The sequence below is a fragment of the Tachysurus fulvidraco genome, chromosome 22 (assembly GCF_022655615.1).
Source record: "Tachysurus fulvidraco isolate hzauxx_2018 chromosome 22, HZAU_PFXX_2.0, whole genome shotgun sequence".
Classification (NCBI taxonomy): domain Eukaryota; kingdom Metazoa; phylum Chordata; class Actinopteri; order Siluriformes; family Bagridae; genus Tachysurus; species Tachysurus fulvidraco.
Genome location: NC_062539.1, coordinates 12,459,762 through 12,479,075, shown reverse-complemented (window position 1 = coordinate 12,479,075; position 19,314 = coordinate 12,459,762). Strand labels below are relative to the sequence as shown.

At 42.0% G+C, this 19,314-nt stretch overlaps 2 protein-coding genes across 11 annotated transcripts in view; both read right to left on the bottom strand.

Moving 5' to 3' along the window:
* Window positions 1-213: 213 nt before the first annotated feature.
* Window positions 214-2,676, bottom strand: atpv0e2 (ATPase H+ transporting V0 subunit e2). The gene is made up of 4 exons (XM_027142891.2): window positions 2,452-2,676; window positions 1,879-1,926; window positions 1,362-1,461; window positions 214-1,030 (listed from the first exon to the last, which is right to left on the bottom strand). Exons 1-3 carry the CDS (start codon window positions 2,553-2,555, stop codon window positions 1,368-1,370), a joined length of 246 nt encoding a protein of 81 aa, XP_026998692.1. The 5' UTR covers window positions 2,556-2,676; the 3' UTR covers window positions 214-1,030; window positions 1,362-1,367.
* Window positions 2,677-9,784: 7,108 nt separating this feature from the next.
* Window positions 9,785-19,314, bottom strand: part of usp45 (ubiquitin specific peptidase 45) — a 27,599-nt gene continuing 18,069 nt past the window's right edge. For 5 of the 10 annotated variants that reach the window (XM_047806690.1, XM_027142874.2, XM_027142875.2 and 2 more), the window contains exons 8-19: window positions 19,122-19,252; window positions 15,888-15,975; window positions 14,207-14,269; window positions 13,903-13,984; window positions 13,589-13,680; window positions 13,050-13,106; window positions 12,826-12,951; window positions 11,974-12,568; window positions 11,597-11,766; window positions 11,253-11,339; window positions 11,013-11,154; window positions 9,785-10,552 (exon numbers count right to left, since the gene is read on the bottom strand). In XM_047806690.1, coding sequence (XP_047662646.1) covers window positions 10,422-10,552; window positions 11,013-11,154; window positions 11,253-11,339; window positions 11,597-11,766; window positions 11,974-12,568; window positions 12,826-12,951; window positions 13,050-13,106; window positions 13,589-13,680; window positions 13,903-13,984; window positions 14,207-14,269; window positions 15,888-15,975; window positions 19,122-19,252 — 1,764 coding nt within the window. In that variant the 3' untranslated portion in view covers window positions 9,785-10,421. The remainder of the gene's footprint in view (window positions 10,553-11,012; window positions 11,155-11,252; window positions 11,340-11,596; window positions 11,767-11,973; window positions 12,569-12,825; window positions 12,952-13,049; window positions 13,107-13,588; window positions 13,681-13,902; window positions 13,985-14,206; window positions 14,270-15,887; window positions 15,976-19,121; window positions 19,253-19,314) is intronic. The other 5 variants (XM_027142881.2, XM_027142878.2, XM_027142879.2 and 2 more) reach the window with 5 other exon arrangements.

Below are 19,314 nucleotides of genomic sequence, written 5' to 3'. Positions count from 1 at the left end.
CTTGTTGTATATTTAGAACTGCACATGGGAGCTTTGTAGAAACAGTTTTGTTCTGCTTTGCACACGCTGTTTTCTGGCTAAATGACAATAAATCTCACATTGACTTTTTTCAGGTAATGTCCCTAAATTACAAAAAGAGTACTCAGTATGACATTATTGCATTTTGACAGACTCAGTTTGATGTTTGGTCAATAAAATAAAAGAAACAGAAAACGAGATCCATCCTGAATTTATTCAATGTTTTGCAGAAACTGCAGCAGGTTTACACCATAGTGATTATAAATCCAAATCATTTACATACCGATCTAAAACTCTGTCAGTTTAATCCTTAACCATGGAAAAAGTCTGTGAATAGACTAACAGAAGTGTTCATAATGATCTCTAGACTGTTACTAATATCAGTGTTCTGGGAGCTGCTGCTACAAAAAAAAAAAACACATTAGTAAGGGGTGTAGGGGAGAGAAATAGTGGTCAGTGGATCTCCATGGAAACAAAGCAACCACACTGAAGAGTAAAAATAAAAGAATAAATAACCAGAATTACACAGACGACAATTTGACATCCATAAATTCTGCCGATAATGAAAGAGTTTACAAGTGTTTAATGGAACAAGTGTCAGTATTGATATACAGGGGAAGAAACCTGAAATAGGCACAAGTCTGTGCCTTACACACGACTAAAATAAATAATGTCATAAATAATCTCGACATAAATAGAATCTCTGTAAACAGGCTACAGGTTGGTCGCAGAGAGAGAACATAAATGTTCAAGGAGAGTTGATTTTTCAGCTAATATTGCACACGTCACATTCAGCACATCAAAACACTGTTACTGCACGTGCGCTCACACACATACACATTCATACACCACCGCTCCTATACAAACAAAACAGCAAATATAAATAAAATGCTCTAATTAAACAGCGTTGAGGCTACACTGAGAAATGAGCATGATTTAGTCACATCACAGGAGGAATATGCTGTACAGCAAGTGAACAATGGAATGATGTCATCATACAGGCCATAAAATCCTAGAGAAAAAGAAAAAGAGAGAAAGTGAGAAATAAAGAGGAAGTCACAAAGTACCACACAGCAGTGATGAGAGCAGAGACCCTCAACTCAAATCAGAACTCTAGAAGATTTTACGACAGAATGAAAACAAATTAGACCCACAAAAATTACACAAACGTACAGCTCTGAGCTGTGATTGGACTGTGACTGCTTTTCTATCTGATGATGAAAACCCAAAGCATGACACTAAACTGAATGAAGTGAATTAGAACTGGAAATTTTAAAGCACACTGTAATTTATGCAATAAGGCCCTGCCCAAACGTGTGTGTGTGTGTGTATGAAAGATGAACCTCAGTTTATTCCCAGTAGTAGCGCAGGTACCAGATGGTCTCATTCTTCAATTGGGGTCCAAACAGAGGGTTTACTTGTGCCAGGAACGCAATCAACCAGCTGACACACACACACACACACACACACACACACATACACACATTAAATACTGTTACAGTTCTATAGACTGAACAAAAAAGTCTATAAAATGAAAGCTGAGGTTCAACCACAGTGGTTTAGAGACTTTTCCCAGTTAGCTAGCAGCGATGACAAAAACATTTTTGGATTTATGTCAACAAATTTATAAATTGTGTCGATAAATTTGTTAATTGTAACAAATCCGAAGAAAGAAGATATAACTGTTACTCGGAGACATCAGTGATCAAATGGAGCTCGATCTCCTTAAATCAGATTTCTGTTACTGTTGACACAGAGAGAATCAGTTCACACAAACTCACACAACTAACCACAAACTGCTTTTAATTACTCGGTCTCATATTGTGCATGTGTGTGTGTGTGTGTGTTATTTTTACTCACAATAAATAGCAGCACACGGCCGTCAGCACCAGGCTGGTAATGATCACACTATAACCACAACAACACAAAATGATTCAAGTGAAAACTACACAATCTTGCAGATCTCTAAAGCGAGTTTTTCTCTCAGTTTCACGCTCTCACTCTTGAAGGATTTTTAGTTCAGGTATTAATTTTAATGCTTGTTATGTAATAATAAAAACCTCTACATAAATAAATGTGCAACCACTCAATTAAACTCAATAAATAATTATCATATACTTTATTAGAATACTGACTCATTTGCATTTTAAAAATAAAATTGTAATATAAACAATGATTGTTTTGGTAAACTGCTAATTATGTTGATGGCTAACAGCTACAGGGTCATATATAATATTTTATATGACGCTGCTGATATATAATTCAATGTAATTGATCAAAGTTCAAGTAAACACAACCAATTAATGTTCAACAGATTCGGAATGTAAACATAACGGATGGCAAATACTTAACTAGCAGAATTATTAGCATTTCGCTATCATATTAGCCTGCTATGCTAGCATATTAGCCTGCTAGGCTAGCGGTTTAACTCACCCTCTGTTCGGTCCTTTAGGAACAAAAAACGGCGCGACGCCTCCAACTAAACCCCACAGTGTGGTGAAGCAGATAAGCGGCAGCGCTACAGAGTGATACACCATCTTTACCTTATTCGCTTTATTACAATCAACTCGCGAAAATATTTAATTCGCCGTCACGAGCCGATGCGCGACCTCTTCAGCAAACCTACACTGCACTGCGCATGTGCGTCACTCGGATTACTCCCGCAGTAGTGACGTCACATAAAAGTAACGTACGTCACAAATTCACGCAAAATCAAGGAAGAAATCTTCTAAAATCACAAGAGCCTTGGTTAATTTTTTTTATTATTATTATTTTTATCATATTTGAGTTCTATCATGTTCTTCTCACTTTTCTGTACATCCTTTAAGTTTGATCTATTATTTTTATTTATTTATTTGTTTGTTTGTTTGTTTGTTTGTTTGTTTGTTTGTTTTTACAGTCCTAATATCTTAAATTTCTCTTTTCAATAAAGTTTGGGAAAGTGAGCTAAGTTTCCGTGCTGTGACACTAAATGGCCACTAGATGTCAGTGTTTACTTTATAAATGCATCTAAGGTTTTCCCCATCTTTATTTTTAAATAATAAAAAAAAATCCAGTCCAATCGAAATTTATTTAAGTATGTTATGCAACACCATTCATTAATATTGTTATTTAAATGTGTACATTAATAGTTTGCACATTTTTGGAACTATAAAGATTGTATTTTTAAAATTTCCACCCAATTAAAAATTGTCAATAAATTTTAAATATATAAATAATTTTTTTTAGATTTTGAGTTTTGTAGTATATCTATAAATGCACAGCTGTGAAGGGACCTAGTGACCTTCCTAGGTTTATGTGCAAATTAAAAAATATGCAAAATATTAAATCGAATTGATATGCAGCATCCAGTAAATTGTCTCTGTATTTGTTAGAGAATTGCAAAAAGCAAACTCCATGATGTTTTTAGTCCCCCAGACACAGATAAACCTGATGCTGTTTTTATTGCCACGGGCGACTTTAATCAATGCTTACAATCAATTAACCGACTGCATTTCCCAAATACTATCAACATGTGAACATTTCCACATTTCTATTTACACTACATGGATGATGCTAGAATATATCTCTGGACACTAGATTACATTTCTTTGTTTCTGTACCTGGCCTACAGACAAAGACTCAAACAAAACAAACCCTGTCACCAAACAGGTTAAGCTTTGGACCGTGCAGACTGAAGGCATCTTACAGGACTGTTTTGCTCTGACAGACTGGGATGTGTCTGACAGCTGCAGCCACTCAGGATGACTCCTCTAACTGCTGAGTATGCTGAGTATGTGACTGCGTACATGAACACTTGTGTCAATAGCATTGTATCCACCATACAAGTTAGGAAGTTCCCTTATCAGAAGCCCTGTTTAAACAGTCAGGTACGTCACATGCAGCATGCTCGAGTCTGTTGCATTTACTCACTCTCTCACTCACTCATTTTCTACCGCTTTTATCTGAACTACCTCGGGTCACAGGAAGCCTGTGCCTATCTCAGGCGTCATCGGGCATCAAGGCAGGATACACCCTGGACGGAGTGCCAACCCACCGCAGGGCTCGCACACACACTCTCTCATTCACTCACACACTACGGTCAATTTTTCCAGAGATGCCAATCAACCTACCATGCATGTCTTTGGACCAGGGGAGTAAACCCCAGAGGCGCGGGGCGAACATGCAAACTCCGCACACACAAGGCGGAGGCGGGAATCAAACCCCGACCCTGGCAGTGTGAGGCGAACGTGCTAACCATTAAGCCACCATGCCCCCCTGTTGCATTTACATCAGGAAAAAAGACAGAGTACAGAACAGCGAAGTACAGACCAAAAGAGCCATTACAACAGCCATGAGTCAATAGAAAGAGAAGCTGGACAGTTTCTACTCTATTGCTGATGCCGGGTGGATGTGGCAAGGCCTGGAGCACATCACAGACTACAGGACCGCCATGAGCACTATCAGCTAATCAGACAGCCTCCCAGATGACCTCAGCACCTTCTATGCCTATTTTGAGACCTCTACCTTAACATAGAGAGGAGGTACATACACATTTGAGTGTGAGTCCGCCAACCTGCCTAAATGTCCTTGAGAGAGTGGTGCTGGACCACAACTAGAGCAGTATGCCGGACATATCGGAACTCCTGAAATATGCATACCAGCCCAACATCTAATCTAATGTATTCTTCAGATGCTATTGCCACAGCCCTCCATATCTCCCTCTCCCACCTGGAAGATAAAGACACATATCAGGATGTTCTTTAACAGTTATAGTTCTGCCTTCAATACGGTCAGACCTCATAAGCTCACCCACAAACTGTCAGTACTTGGACTATACCCCACACTTTGTGACTGGCTCCTAGACTTCAATACTGGCAGAAAGCCGGTTGTCAGGGTTGGAAATACTTTGTGACTTTGGCCACTACTATAACAAATATTGGCACCCACAGGGGTGTGTCTTAAGTCCCATTCTCTTTATGACTGCGTAACCTCCCACAAGCACAACATGATTCTGATGTTCGCTGACAACACCTCAGTGATAAAAAGGATTACTTGCATGGATGAAGCGGTCTATAGGAGAGAAGTGGCCAGTCTTGTGGCATGGTGTGAGGACAACCACCCAGCTGGTTAAAAAGGCACAACAGTGGCTGTACTTCCTGAGGCAGATGAGGAAGTTTGGCATGTCGTCTCAACAACTTTTACAACTGTGTTGTTGAGAGCATCCTGTTCAGCAGCATTATCGTGTGCCGTGGTCTGACCATAAACGCCTGCAGAGAGTGGTAAAGAGTGCTGAGAAGATTATCAGAACTCCATTGCCGTCTCTGCAGGTCTTTCACCATCGCAGAGTACACAGGAGAGCTGCCACCATCATTAAGGACCCCACCCATCCCCAACACCCCCAACACGGATTGTTCACACTCCTACCCTCAGGACAGAGGTATAGGAGTGTTAAATGCAGGACCTCCAGATTAAGTAACTCCTTCAGCTATTAGACTCTTAAATGAGAAACCAGCAGTCACAGACAAGTCTCATTTATTTCATAGAATAGTTGTACTGAATTGTTTAATCTCCATCTGCACATTTGTTAATGTTACTGTTACTATTATTCTCATTGAACATTTATTAATGTTACTGCTGCCAGTATCATTGTTGATTACTGTTATTGATACTAATACTATCATGCAGTTGCACCCAATGTGCACATTACTGTACTACAGTATGTACAATGCACATAAGTCAATATTCTACATTTGCACATAGAGCATATTTGTACATAGCGCATATTTCTAGTAGTCTTTATTTCTGTCCATGCAGCTTAGTTTTATGTATTACAGAATGTATGTGTGTATGTATGTGTATTTTGTATGTGTATTTCTGAATTCAGGAAACATTTCTTAGACCATTGTTAGGTTCAGATATAAAACTATGTTAGTAAAATAATGAAATGTGTGAGTGGCACAGTGAGAGGAGTGTGTGAGATGTCGAGGTGTTAATAAATCAGTCCGAGATGCTTTAAGCCTGTGTTGTGCTTTCAGCAGGTTGTATGTGAAAGCCAGACAGCAACACCATGTCCTACTTCATCACACACACACACACACACACAGTCATTACTCACATTAAATCAGCTGAGACTCTACATTTCTCTGAAAGAAAAACCCAGAGATGATGATGATTATGAAGGACGTTGCCCTTTTCCTGACTCACACACCCGCCATTTCTTCACCAGCTTTGTGAGTGTATGTCGCTTTTAAACTCCTTCATGATGGTGGACTCGTCACCATGTGATGCACAGAGACAAGGCAGACAGCAGTGTTGGTGGTAAAGAAAAAAGATGAAGGACGAAACAGAGATGTTTTAAAATAATGAATGTTGACGTATCAGTGGAACAGAATGTGTCTACAGGGCACTGTAAATGTTAAATAATGATCTTCTGAGTCAGACAGTGAGATCAGAGCTGCACATCAGATTTGAGGGTAGATTCACATGATGGTAGTCCTACTTGTCTAGACAAAACCTATTCAAATCTTTTGTGCTAAAATTTCTGACAGAGCTGCTTCTTTTGCCATCTTCTGGTCACAAACTTTTAAAACATAGGACTGCCTGGCGTGTTAGGATCATATTTGGATGAATGAAGTGTCTTTTATGCTCAGATTCAAGATGGAAAGATAAATCGAGTCAGTACACAAAATGTAAGATACTCTACTGTATCCGCAGACTGGTGTTCATTTGCTAAAAAAAACAAAGGATTTAATAAATAAATATTGTGTTCAGTACACCACAGGTGACAGTGACAGCAGCAGTGACTTCCTGTTACACTCCTAATGAAGCTCTGGGCTTGATTTTCTTTTAAAGACTTTACAGAGTACAACAAAAAGCTTAATCACAGAGTGATTAAACCTCATTAAGATTGGAATAATCACTTTAAGTCCATGACCATAAAGTTCAAACATTACTACACAAGGAGCTTACAAATGCTCAAGGTTGCTTAAGGACTGGATCTCACAACCAAGAGATTATGATTCTAAAATGTAAAGCTGAATATCATGCTGGGTTTTGGCTCTTTACACTGACCTGGTTGCCTTCTGGACACAGTCGCACTGCCAGCGAGATGTTATATTAGACTATGCAATTTAACTGATGATCAAGAAATTCAACACACACACACACACTCTCTAGAGACAGAGAATCACTCACATACACTCACAGAAACAGAATCACACACACAAACTCACTCTCTCACACACACACAGAATCACTCACACACTCTCTCACACACACAGACAGACACAGAATCACTCACACACACACACTCTCACACAGAGACAGAGAATCACTCACACACACACACACTCTCTCACACACACAGACAGACACAGAATCACTCACACAAACTCACTCTCTCACACAGACACAGAATCACTCACACACACACACACACACACACACACACACACACACACACACACACACACACACACACACACACACACAGAGACAGAGAATCACTCACACAAACTCACTCTCTCACACAGACACAGAATCACTCACACACACACACACACACACACACTCACAGAGACAGAGAATCACTCACACACACTCACTCTCTCACACAGACACAGAATCACTCACACACACACTCTCTCACAGAGACAGAGAATCACTCACACACACTCACAGAAACAGAATCACACACACAAATTCACTCTCTCACACAGACACAGAATCACAATCACTCACACTCTCTCACACACACAGACAGACACAGAATCACTCACACTCTCTCACACACACAGAGAGACAGAGAATCACTCACACAAACTCACTCTCTCACACAGACACAGAATCACTCACACACACACACACACACACACACACACACACACACACACACACACACACACACACACACACACACACACACTCACACAGAGACAGAGAATCACTCACACACACTCACTCTCTCACACAGACACAGAATCACTCACACACACACTCTCTCACAGAGACAGAGAATCACTCACACACACTCACAGAAACAGAATCACACACACAAATTCACTCTCTCACACAGACACAGAATCACAATCACTCACACTCTCTCACACACACAGACAGACACAGAATCACTCACACAAACTCACTCTCTCACACAGACACACACACACACACAGACACACACACACACACAGAGAGACAGAGAATCACTCACACAAACTCACTCTCTCACACAGACACACACACACAGACACACACACAGAGAGACAGAGAATCACTCACACAAACTCACTCTCTCACACAGACACAGAATCACTCACACACACACTCACACAGAGACAGAGAATCACTCACACACACTCACTCTCTCACACAGACACAGAATCACTCACACACACACTCTCTCACAGAGACAGAGAATCACTCACACACAGAAACAGAATCACACACACAAATTCACTCTCTCACACAGACACAGAATCACAATCACTCACACTCTCTCACACACACAGACAGACACAGAATCACTCACACAAACTCACTCTCTCACACAGACACACACACACAGACACAGACACACACACACACACACACACACAGAGACAGAGAATCACTCACACACACTCACTCTCTCACACAGACACAGAATCACTCACACACACACTCTCACAGAGACAGAGAATCACTCACACACACACAGAGACAAAGAAACAGAATCACTCACACACACACTCTCTCACACAGAAACAGAGACATAGAATCACTCTCTCACACACACACACTCAGACACAGAATCACTCACACACACAGAGAGAATCACTCTCTCACACACACACACAATCACTTACTCACTCTCACACACAGAATCATTAACTCACTCTCTAACACCCACACTCACTCTCTCTCTCAGAGACAGAGACACAATCCCTCACTCACACACACTCTCTCGCTCACACTCACAGAAACAGAGACACAATCCCTCACTCACACACACACACACACACACACACACACACACAGAATCACTCACTCACACCCCCACACACTGTCTGTCTCACACAGAGAAAGAGACTCACTCTCTCAGACACAGAATGACTCTCAAACACACACACACACACACACTCATACGGACACAGAATCACTCTCACACACACACTCTCTCACACACAGAGACACAGAATCACACAATCTCTCCCACACAGACAGACTCACTCTCTCACACACTCTCTCTCACACAGAGACAAAGAATCAATCACACACACTCATTCACTCTCTCTCCCACACAGAGACACAGAATCACTCACACGCTCACCCACACACACTCACCCACACACACTCTCCCACACAGAGACACAGAATCACTCACACGCTCACCCACACACGCTCCCCCACACACACTCTCCCACACAGAGACACAGAATCACTCACACGCTCACCCACACACGCTCCCCCACACACACTCACCCACACACACACTCCCACACAGAGACACAGAATCACTCACACGCTCACCCACACACACTCACCCACACACACTCTCCCACACAGAGACACAGAATCACTCACACGCTCACCCACACACACTCACCCACACACACTCACCCACACACACTCTCCCACACAGAGACACAGAATCACTCACACGCTCACCCACACACACTCACCCACACACACTCTCCCACACAGAGACACAGAATCACTCACACGCTCACCCACACACTCTCCCACACAGACAGAGACTCACTCACTCACTCACAGGCACAGACACACAGTGATGAAGCAGTGATGACACAAGATGAAAATTTTATTTCCTCTGGAGTATGAAATAAAAGACGTGTGGGTGTTACTCAGGTTTATCAGATTGGATCAAGCTTTAGTATTCTGATGATTATCATATTGTGCGTGCTGAATATGGTGCCGTATCATATCGCTTGATTTTCATTCTGAGGTTCTCTGTAACAGTAAAGAGCTGCACAGAACCTCGGTTCTGTCCTCTGATGTGTTTTATTGTCTTTGGTATTTATTAACCAAGATATGAAAGATTTCTTTTTCAAGCAAATTGATGACAAACAATATCTGTAAAATAAAATAATTCTACACTTAAGAATATTTTCTACTCATAATAGCATCTCAGTAATGACCAGCTATCAACCTCTAAGCATAGGAATTAATGAACAATAATAAATAATAATAACAATAATAATACTAATAATGGTTATTTATATAATATTAATAAGTGCCATTCATACCAGGTTTTTCTCAAACTGCAGAACATTACATACATATGTGTGTGTGTGTGTGTGTGTGTGTGTGTGTGTGTGTGTGTGTGTGTGTGTGTGTGTTATAGCTGACTGATCTGTTTGCATCCGTAAGAGAACATTAGTGACGTCTGAACTTAAGAGTCCCATAAGTAATGGCACCCTCTAGAGGATCTCCTCATAGAAGAGCAGGTATGCCTGAGAGTTCAGTACTCGAGATTCAGAAACCGTCTGGACGCTGGTGTCACTCACATACACCCACTGACCAGGAGGTGCTGACACAGCCTCTCTACAACCTGAAACACACACACATTTAAACAAGTGTGAATGGATAGATGAAAATAGAGAAACAGGACTCTCTCTCACTGTGTGTGTGTGTGTGTGTGTTAGGGCTGATGTACACTTCTGTGTGCACATTAACTGCACCCACAGCCATTACAAAGCACAGATTTATATTAACACAAAATATAATATTCTTATTTTTCATAAATAATTGTGATGTGATCATATCGCTGTTTGTGAAGCTCAACTCACTCGTGCTCATTTATATTCTCTGTGCAGTGTGAGAATTTTATTACGGAGCGTTTATAAAGACAACCTCATTAGACTATGTCTGCAAACGCAGACACACCTTCCAGCCAACCAATCAAGTGTGTTTATGCAGGGTTAGAGTGACAAGTGTTTATGTATATATTATATACAGTATAAGGTATTATTATTGTGTGTTTGTGTGTGTGTGTGTGTGTGTTTGTGTACCAGATTGACTCCTGTGTTGTTCACACTTGCGCTGTGGCGTTCGGACTTTGACATACGCTGTGTAATGGCCTCCGCGCATCGAGCCACTGTGTTCCACAATACCATACAGACTGTAGAGGACCCGCTCTCCAGAACCCAGGTTCTGTCTCACACACACACGCACACACACATAGCATAAGTACATTATATATAATATATATGTAAACACTTGTAACACTAAGACTGGATGCAGATGGAGACCTTGCAGGAGGCGGAGCAGAATGGAGCTAAATCCAGAACAAGCGGGAAATCAACATGCCGATTCACCTTCCGTAAGTTCATCCCAGCCTGAGGGCGTGCGTGCACACACACACACACACACACACACACACACACACACACACACACACACACACACACACAAACACACACACACACACACACACACACAGAGAGAGAGAGAGATCTTTTATAGTTCCACAGTATTTGAATGTGGGTTTATGACTGATTGTGTCGTGTGTGTGTGTGTGTGTGTGTGTGTGTGTGTGTGTGTGTGTGTGTGTGTGTGTGTGTGTGTGTGTGTGTGAGTGAGTGTGAGATCACACCTGGTGGAAGCGTTTAAGGTGCAGTGTGACGACTGGTGGCAGCTCTGAGATCAGCATCTGCTTGCGTGCGCTCGTGTACACCTTCTCCATTTTCTTATCTGTAGCACACACCCTCATTACGTCAGACGTTACACTCACACTCTCTGTCGTAACTTCTAGTTTAAAAACTTCTGAACCAGATTCGATTCAGAGATTTGGATCAAATTAGTTAAGAGACTTTGTTTTTACTTCTTTAGTGCAGACTCTGTAATGTCACACATGTGGAAAAGTAATCTTTTTAGTCTTTATTATGCTACACAGATTTTTTAAAAAGTTTTAGTAGTTCAAGGGGTTCTGTGTGTGTGTGTGTGTGTGTCTGTGTGTGTGTGTTTGTGTACCTGCACTCCTTTTGTGCTGTTTGTGGCGTCTCTCTGTACAGTTCTCACACAGCAGCTTGTTGTTTCCCATCAGCAGCTCGATGGAGGTGAACTGATGGAGGCAGGACTGCACTGAACACTCTTTAGACGCCGGGGTGTAGCTGTGTGACAGCGCTTGGAAGGCCCCCTGCTGTTCTCTCTCCCTGTCTCTCACCTCTTTTTCCTTGAGTGGAAAACCATCTAGTGATGTGTGCACTAACCCTAATTTAGACACCGCGCTCACTAGCTGTTCAACTGCACTTCCTGTCTGCTCCCGGACAAAAGGGGCGGGGCTTGGTGCAGACTGGGTGGGTTTCAAACAGGAAGACGAAGATAAGCCTTTATTGGAGGAACTGGAGACTTGCAGCGAGGACTCAGACTCGGACGCCTCGCTGTCCGCATCGTTGCTGCTGTCCTGAGGGGACGAGTCTTTATCGCTGGCATCCGATTGACTGCCTGCTGTGTCGCCAGGGCAACAGTGCCCACGCGAACATGTTGCGTCTTCTCGCAGAGTGAATGCTGGTTCATCTGTTCCTCTGGTGTCATGACAAGTGGATGACCTTCGACCCTGCAGCTTCTTACACACACACACACACACACACAGTTACTTGCTCGCTACACAGAAGTTGCAAGATAAACTGCACAAAGTGGACCAGAGACTACTGATGTGTTTACAAATAGGAAAGTCACTTTATTACTGTTCACTGCTCCTTATCATTGTCATGTTATTATTTATTATTAACAACACAGCTGCCAATCATTCCAGGGTTACATTCCAACACCTAAAAAGGTGTGGAGGGAATCTGATGCGGTATAATCTGAGCCGAACACTACCTGGACGCTCGGCTTCTTCCCGTTCCGTGTGGTGTGTGACTGAGACGGCTCGTCAGCGTGGCCGCTCGCGGACTCCTGGTCTCGGCCCGGTTTACTCAGCCTGCCCGGGTTCGAGGGTTTGGACATCTGTAGCAAAAAAAATCCACAAACAAAAACCACATCAACTCGAGAGGACGACTTAAATTAAAAATAGAATCTACTGAAATTTTATAATAATGCCTCACTCTCTCCTCGATGATGGGCAGAGAGATGTCGATAAAAGCCTCCTTCACTGTAGAAATCTGAAAGGTACCACACCCAATAAATCAGTTAGTGCACAAGTATGAAGAACACACACACACACACACACACACACACACACACACAGTAAATCAGTTAGTGCACAAGTATGAAGAACACACACACACACACACACACACACACACCCAATAAATCAGTTAGTGCACAAGTATGAAGAACACACACACACACCCAATAAATCAGTTAGTGCACAAGTATGAAGAACACACACACACACACACACACACACACACACACACACACACACACACACACACACACACACACACACACAATAAATCAGTTAGTGCACAAGTATGAAGAACACACACACACACACACACACACACACACAATAAATCAGTTAGTGCACAAGTATGAAGAACACACACACACACACACACACACACACACACACATACACACATACACACACACACACAGTTCAAGCCCTATTATGAGGAACACTCGTAAGAACACTTACATGTTCACACTCCTCACACATAATGGTGTTCGTCAACTCGCCAACAAAGATACGATCAACAAAGTTCATCTTCACACCCTCTTTACCATACGCTGTGACACACACACACACACACACACACAGAGAAAAAAATGACAAGCATGTATGAGATTAAATAGCACAGAAAATAAAGAGAACAGAAGAAGAAAAGGGAGTTTATCTCCAGGATATCAAGTGACGAGAAGTGTCAATTTCCTGAAGTGGAAAATGCACGTGTGTGTGTGTGTGTGTGTGTGTGTGTGTGTGTGTGTGTGTGTGTGTGTGTGTGTGTATACCTTTGACTTGCCGTTTAGTTTCCTCGTCAGCCGTTTTCTCAGTAGGATTATTAAACGCTTTCAGGATGGCAGCTTTAATTCTCTGTCAGGTTAAAGAGGAGAGCAGAGAAGAGGTCACTGAGCAGAAGAATCTCACACACATTCACAAGGAAAATTTCTTCTCACACACTCACACACACCAACACATGCACAAACACACGCACACACACATGTCTGAAAATGCCAAAGCAGTTCATTAATACAGAGTCCAGGTACAAACACAGACATGTAGGCTCAGTTTTAAAAGTATTTATTAGGTATTTACTTTTAGGGAGATAAGTTTATCTGAGATCCTGCAGGTGACAGCACAACTATGCATGCGTTGGTCCTAAAAACCAAAACATTAAATAGAAAGCAAAAAACTGCACAACTCATAGACTTATTTATACAACAAACTATTATATAAACGTTACAGGTAGAGAATATAAAGGGTGTATTTGGTGTTACACACACACCACCACAGTGACGAGTGGGAGAGTTTAAAGGTAGTTGATGTGGTCATTGTGTGAGAACGCAGCAGAGCACCAGTCGATGTCCATGTAGAATTGTCTGTGGTCTTTGTCCTATTGTCCCTAATGACTATTTAGGTCAAAAACCTGGCTAATCCTGATACACATCCCAAACCCACACTTAATCTCTCTCTCTCACACACACAGTGACACACACACACACGCAGACAGAAACACACACACAGTGACACACACACACACACACACACACACACACACACACACACACACACACACACACACACACACACACACAGAGAAACACAGAAAAAAACACACAAACACAGAGACACACCCACAGACACAGAGACACACACACACACACACAGACACACACACACAAACACACACACAGACACAGAGGCACACACACACAGACACACCCAGACAGACACACACCCCGACACAAACACACCACACAGACACAAACACCCCGACACACACACACACACACACACACACACACACACACCAACACACACACACATGCAGATCAGATCGTTCGAAAAACGATGATTCAATGATCTGTATTTTTATTGCTGGTATGTACAATATAATAAGTTGGAGTGTCAAAGGCAGACACACAAAACAAGAGCAGTTCAAAATTACCAGTATTACAGAGTGTGTGTGTGAACTGAGACACACTCATGAATAAAGAGGGTAAATGAGACCCCTTGACCCTATCCCTGAGTGAGTGTGTGAGCACACGCATGTGTGTGTGAGTGTGTTTATTTCCCACACTGCTTCCCAGCTGCTAAGAAATATTTCATGTTTCACTTAGTAAATACAATGAAATAAAATGAAATATAAATAACAGACAGAATAAAAATACTGCATTGTATATCTCAGCCTTTAGCAGGAGCTGTGACTTTATACGACTTTATACGTCATAACTTCAGCACAAACTGAGCATGTGCACGTCAGGATTGAAGATTAATATTCTTGTCTGTGTCATATGAAGTTCATTTGATTTATTCAACTGAATTTGATTTATACAAACACTGTACGGAGGGAGGAGATTTCAGTACGGACATCGTGACAGATTTCTGGAAGTGATTATAGCTACATCTCTGACTGAATGCAGAAGGAAGCAGCCCAGAGGAGGCGGAGCGTGTGTTCCATGGGTTATTTTTCCATATGTGCTAAATCCATCAAATACTTGTCTTAATTAAACCTCTCCTACTGACGCTTTCATGAAATCAAACCAGTCTGTGGTGATAAGGTCAATGGGAGGGGTTTCAGTAAGACCACGCCCTCTTTAAACAGTGCGTAAGAGTCAGCGGATTTGACCCAAATGTCGGCCAAACCGAGGTTGAGGGGCATCAGTATTTTGTATTAAATGGGGAAACTGAACAATAGTATGATTGTTTGTTAGTATGATGTCAGGGTTATTTAATTCTATTTTTAAACTAATGACAAAACTCTCAACACACACACCTTGTTCTCCTCCATCCTGACTGAGTCCAACAGGTAGTGCAGGAGCTCCTGACTGTCCTGCTGCTGATAACCTTTAAAACGAGGCGCCCTGAAATACAGACAGACAGACACACACACACACACACACACAATAAAAAACCAGATGAATGTGTATTCTTTATGCTCAAGGTCTTTCCTCCACTGTCGCTGTGTAAAGAAACTCTCCACATTTTAGTCATTAAACAACAGTCATTATTCTCCTCCTGACAGCTTATAGTCAACCATCTGGGGTCCCTCACACACACACACACACACACACACACACACACACACACACACACACACGGAAAACCTAAATTAGTTTCTCATATAATAAAAGGTCTAATAAAGCCTCTAGAAGTGAAGACCACGCCCCCTCCACTAAGACTGACAGCTAGAGACCTCTTTTACTAGAACTCAAAGTTTTTCCTCACCAATGTTGTCACTGGCTTGATTATACATCTAAAATGTACATCCTGAACTTCTATATTCCCTGAAGCTGCTTTGGGACAATGTCAACTGTTAAAAATGTTAGACAAATAAAACTGAACTGAATCAAAAAGGCCACGCCCCTTTCACAGAGACTGACAGCTTTTAAAACTGAGCATGAGGTAGAACACAAGACTGTGTTGATGTCGCATAGCTCTGCCCCTAAGTTCCCTTTATACAGAACTTGTCCCAAAATGCGACCGCATTAACACATAAACATGTCCCGAAGACAGAAATCTGCTGTGCGTTCTCTTAAACTCATGTTTTTGTTCTAGGAAATAAAGAGGAGTCTTTTAGAAGCTGTAGATCAATACACAGAAATGTTCGGACGCTTATTAAACCCCTAGGTTTATATTTTGGCGCTGATCTGAACAGCAACACATTGATCACGGACACATTTTGGAATTAAAATAATTACTGAAGTGTCATAGAGAAATGAGCAATCAAATACATCTTCCTGTTTTTACGTTCAATCCCATAGAAAAAAAGCTTTGAAAATCGATCGGCGGCAGGCCGAAGCTTTCAGAGCGAGGGAGTCTGAATGGGAGAGAGAGAAAAAAATCCAGAGTAAAGAACTGTCAGCTATTAAAGTTCACAAAGCTGCAGCCTGGAGAAGGACAGAGACATTCTTCTGAACAGAATTCCTAATTATTATTGATTAACAACAGACTGAGAGAAAGAAAACATTCCTGAGGCTCAGATGGACGATAAATTCACAATTCGAACCAAAATCACAGACTTCTGATTAAAACCCATATGACATGTCTCCAGAGCCCAGATTTGATTCTGTATGTTGATGTAATTGCTTTCGAAGCAGGAAGTCAGAGTGAGGGCTAAGCCACGCCCCCAGCACGTGAGACGGCGATCTGGAGAAATAGAGAGATTCGTGAAAAGTTTTCAGTGAGATCAGGGTGTGGAGGATTTCTCACACCTTCTTCTCTCACACCTTCCCTGTGCTTTTGGAGTCATGGTGTGTGTGTTTGTATGTGTGTTTGTTTGTGTGTGTGTGTGTGTGTTTGTGTGTGTTTTTGTGTGTGTGTTTGTGTTTGTGTGTGTGTGTGTGCGTTTGTGTGTGCGTGTGTGTGTGTGTTGAGCCGAGAGCCGAAAGGGTCGTCACCCGTAGACGAGCTAAAATGATATCGGTGACTCTTACGAAGTACAACAACTGATGCAGCGACCACATGGAACACAAGTCACTTAAACACTCCACTGACAAAGGCACAAAACCCAAACAGTCTGTGAGACCGATCTGAGTGAGACAGATGTGAGACAGATGTTGGAGGCAGATGGACAGCTGTGGTCAGAGCTGCAATAACCTGTTGTACAGTCACACCGCTGGTGTTACACATGTTCACAGTAATCTAAGGTCAAAGGGCAAAGTACAGCATATTTACTTGGAACAGCTAACAGTATGACCGCTCTTGAACACGAGCAGACAGACAGACAGACAGACAGAGAGACAGAGAGACAGACAGACAGAGAGACAGACAGACAGACAGAGAGACAGGCAGACAGAGAGACAGGCAGACAGACAGAGAGACAGACAGGAGGAATAATGTGAAAATTCATTGTGGTGGAAGAGAAAGTAGGAGCCCTCAGCGATGCTCAATCTGTCTCTGCCACAGAGCGACAGCTGTACTCGCTAACACGATTAACACCGGATGAGTTAGTACCAGACACACACACACACACACACACACACACACACCATCCTACATCAACTGAGCAAAGAACAAGCTCAAATGGACACTAACACGCATTAACCCCATTAACTAGGTTGTATCACACACACACACACACACACACACACACACACACACACACACACACACACACACACACACACACCTGATAAATAAGAAGCCTTTATACAAAAAATGAAAAGCTGCTGTCATTTTATCCCACTCTTTTCTAACAAAACATGAGATAATCAGCATGGACGTTCGACACATGGCTGATGTCAGCATCTATTCCAGATTCCAATGATTGTTTGGAATAAGAAACGGCACAAATTAAAATAAACACATGTTGATTTTTATGTCTGTAATCATTATGAATTTGAAGCATTATGAGTGAATTAAAATATAAATGAAGGCATGTGCTAAACACAGTTTCATCCACAACAACAACAAAAAGAAATTCAGATTCAGATTACAGGTGTGTGTGTGTATGTGTGTGTGTGTGTGTGTGTGTGTGTGTGTGTGTGTGTGTGTGTGTGTGTGTGTGTGTGTGTGTGTGTGTGTGTGTGTGCATGTGTGTGCGATTCTGTTTAAGGTATGGACAAATAGATAACTATTTGCTTGTGGCTAAAAATGGTACCAGATGAGTTTAAAACACACAGAGAGACAGACGACAGGGACACACACACACACACATCAGTGAAAAAACATGAACACTGCACTGAGCAGCTCCACCAGTGATCACTAAACCCTAAACACACACACATACACCACTTTTACACACGAGTGTCTGTATTACAGTTTGTAATTACAGACTGTACTGAAGTGGACAATTCACAAAAAACATCCCATAATACTAAAACCGTGTCATCTTTTTTTTTCCTTTTACAAATTAAACACAAACGTTATGATCGCATAAGTATTCACCTTCCATTATTAGGATCTGACCTGTGTTGATTGGCTGAGAGCAATTTGGTGACTTCTGATTGGCTGAGAGCAGTAAGGTGTGTTCTGATTGGTTCAATAAATGTACTATGTGATGTCTTACTTCTGACAGAGCTGAGTAAAGAGGATTTTGGGAGATACAGGTCCTTTCCCCGTCTCCTTCATACTGTAAAGGAACAACATCATGGCAGATGTGAGCGGCTCCGGACCTGCCAGAGTCACGGTTAAAGGGCCCTAAACACACACACACACACACACACACACACACACACACACACACACACACACACACACAC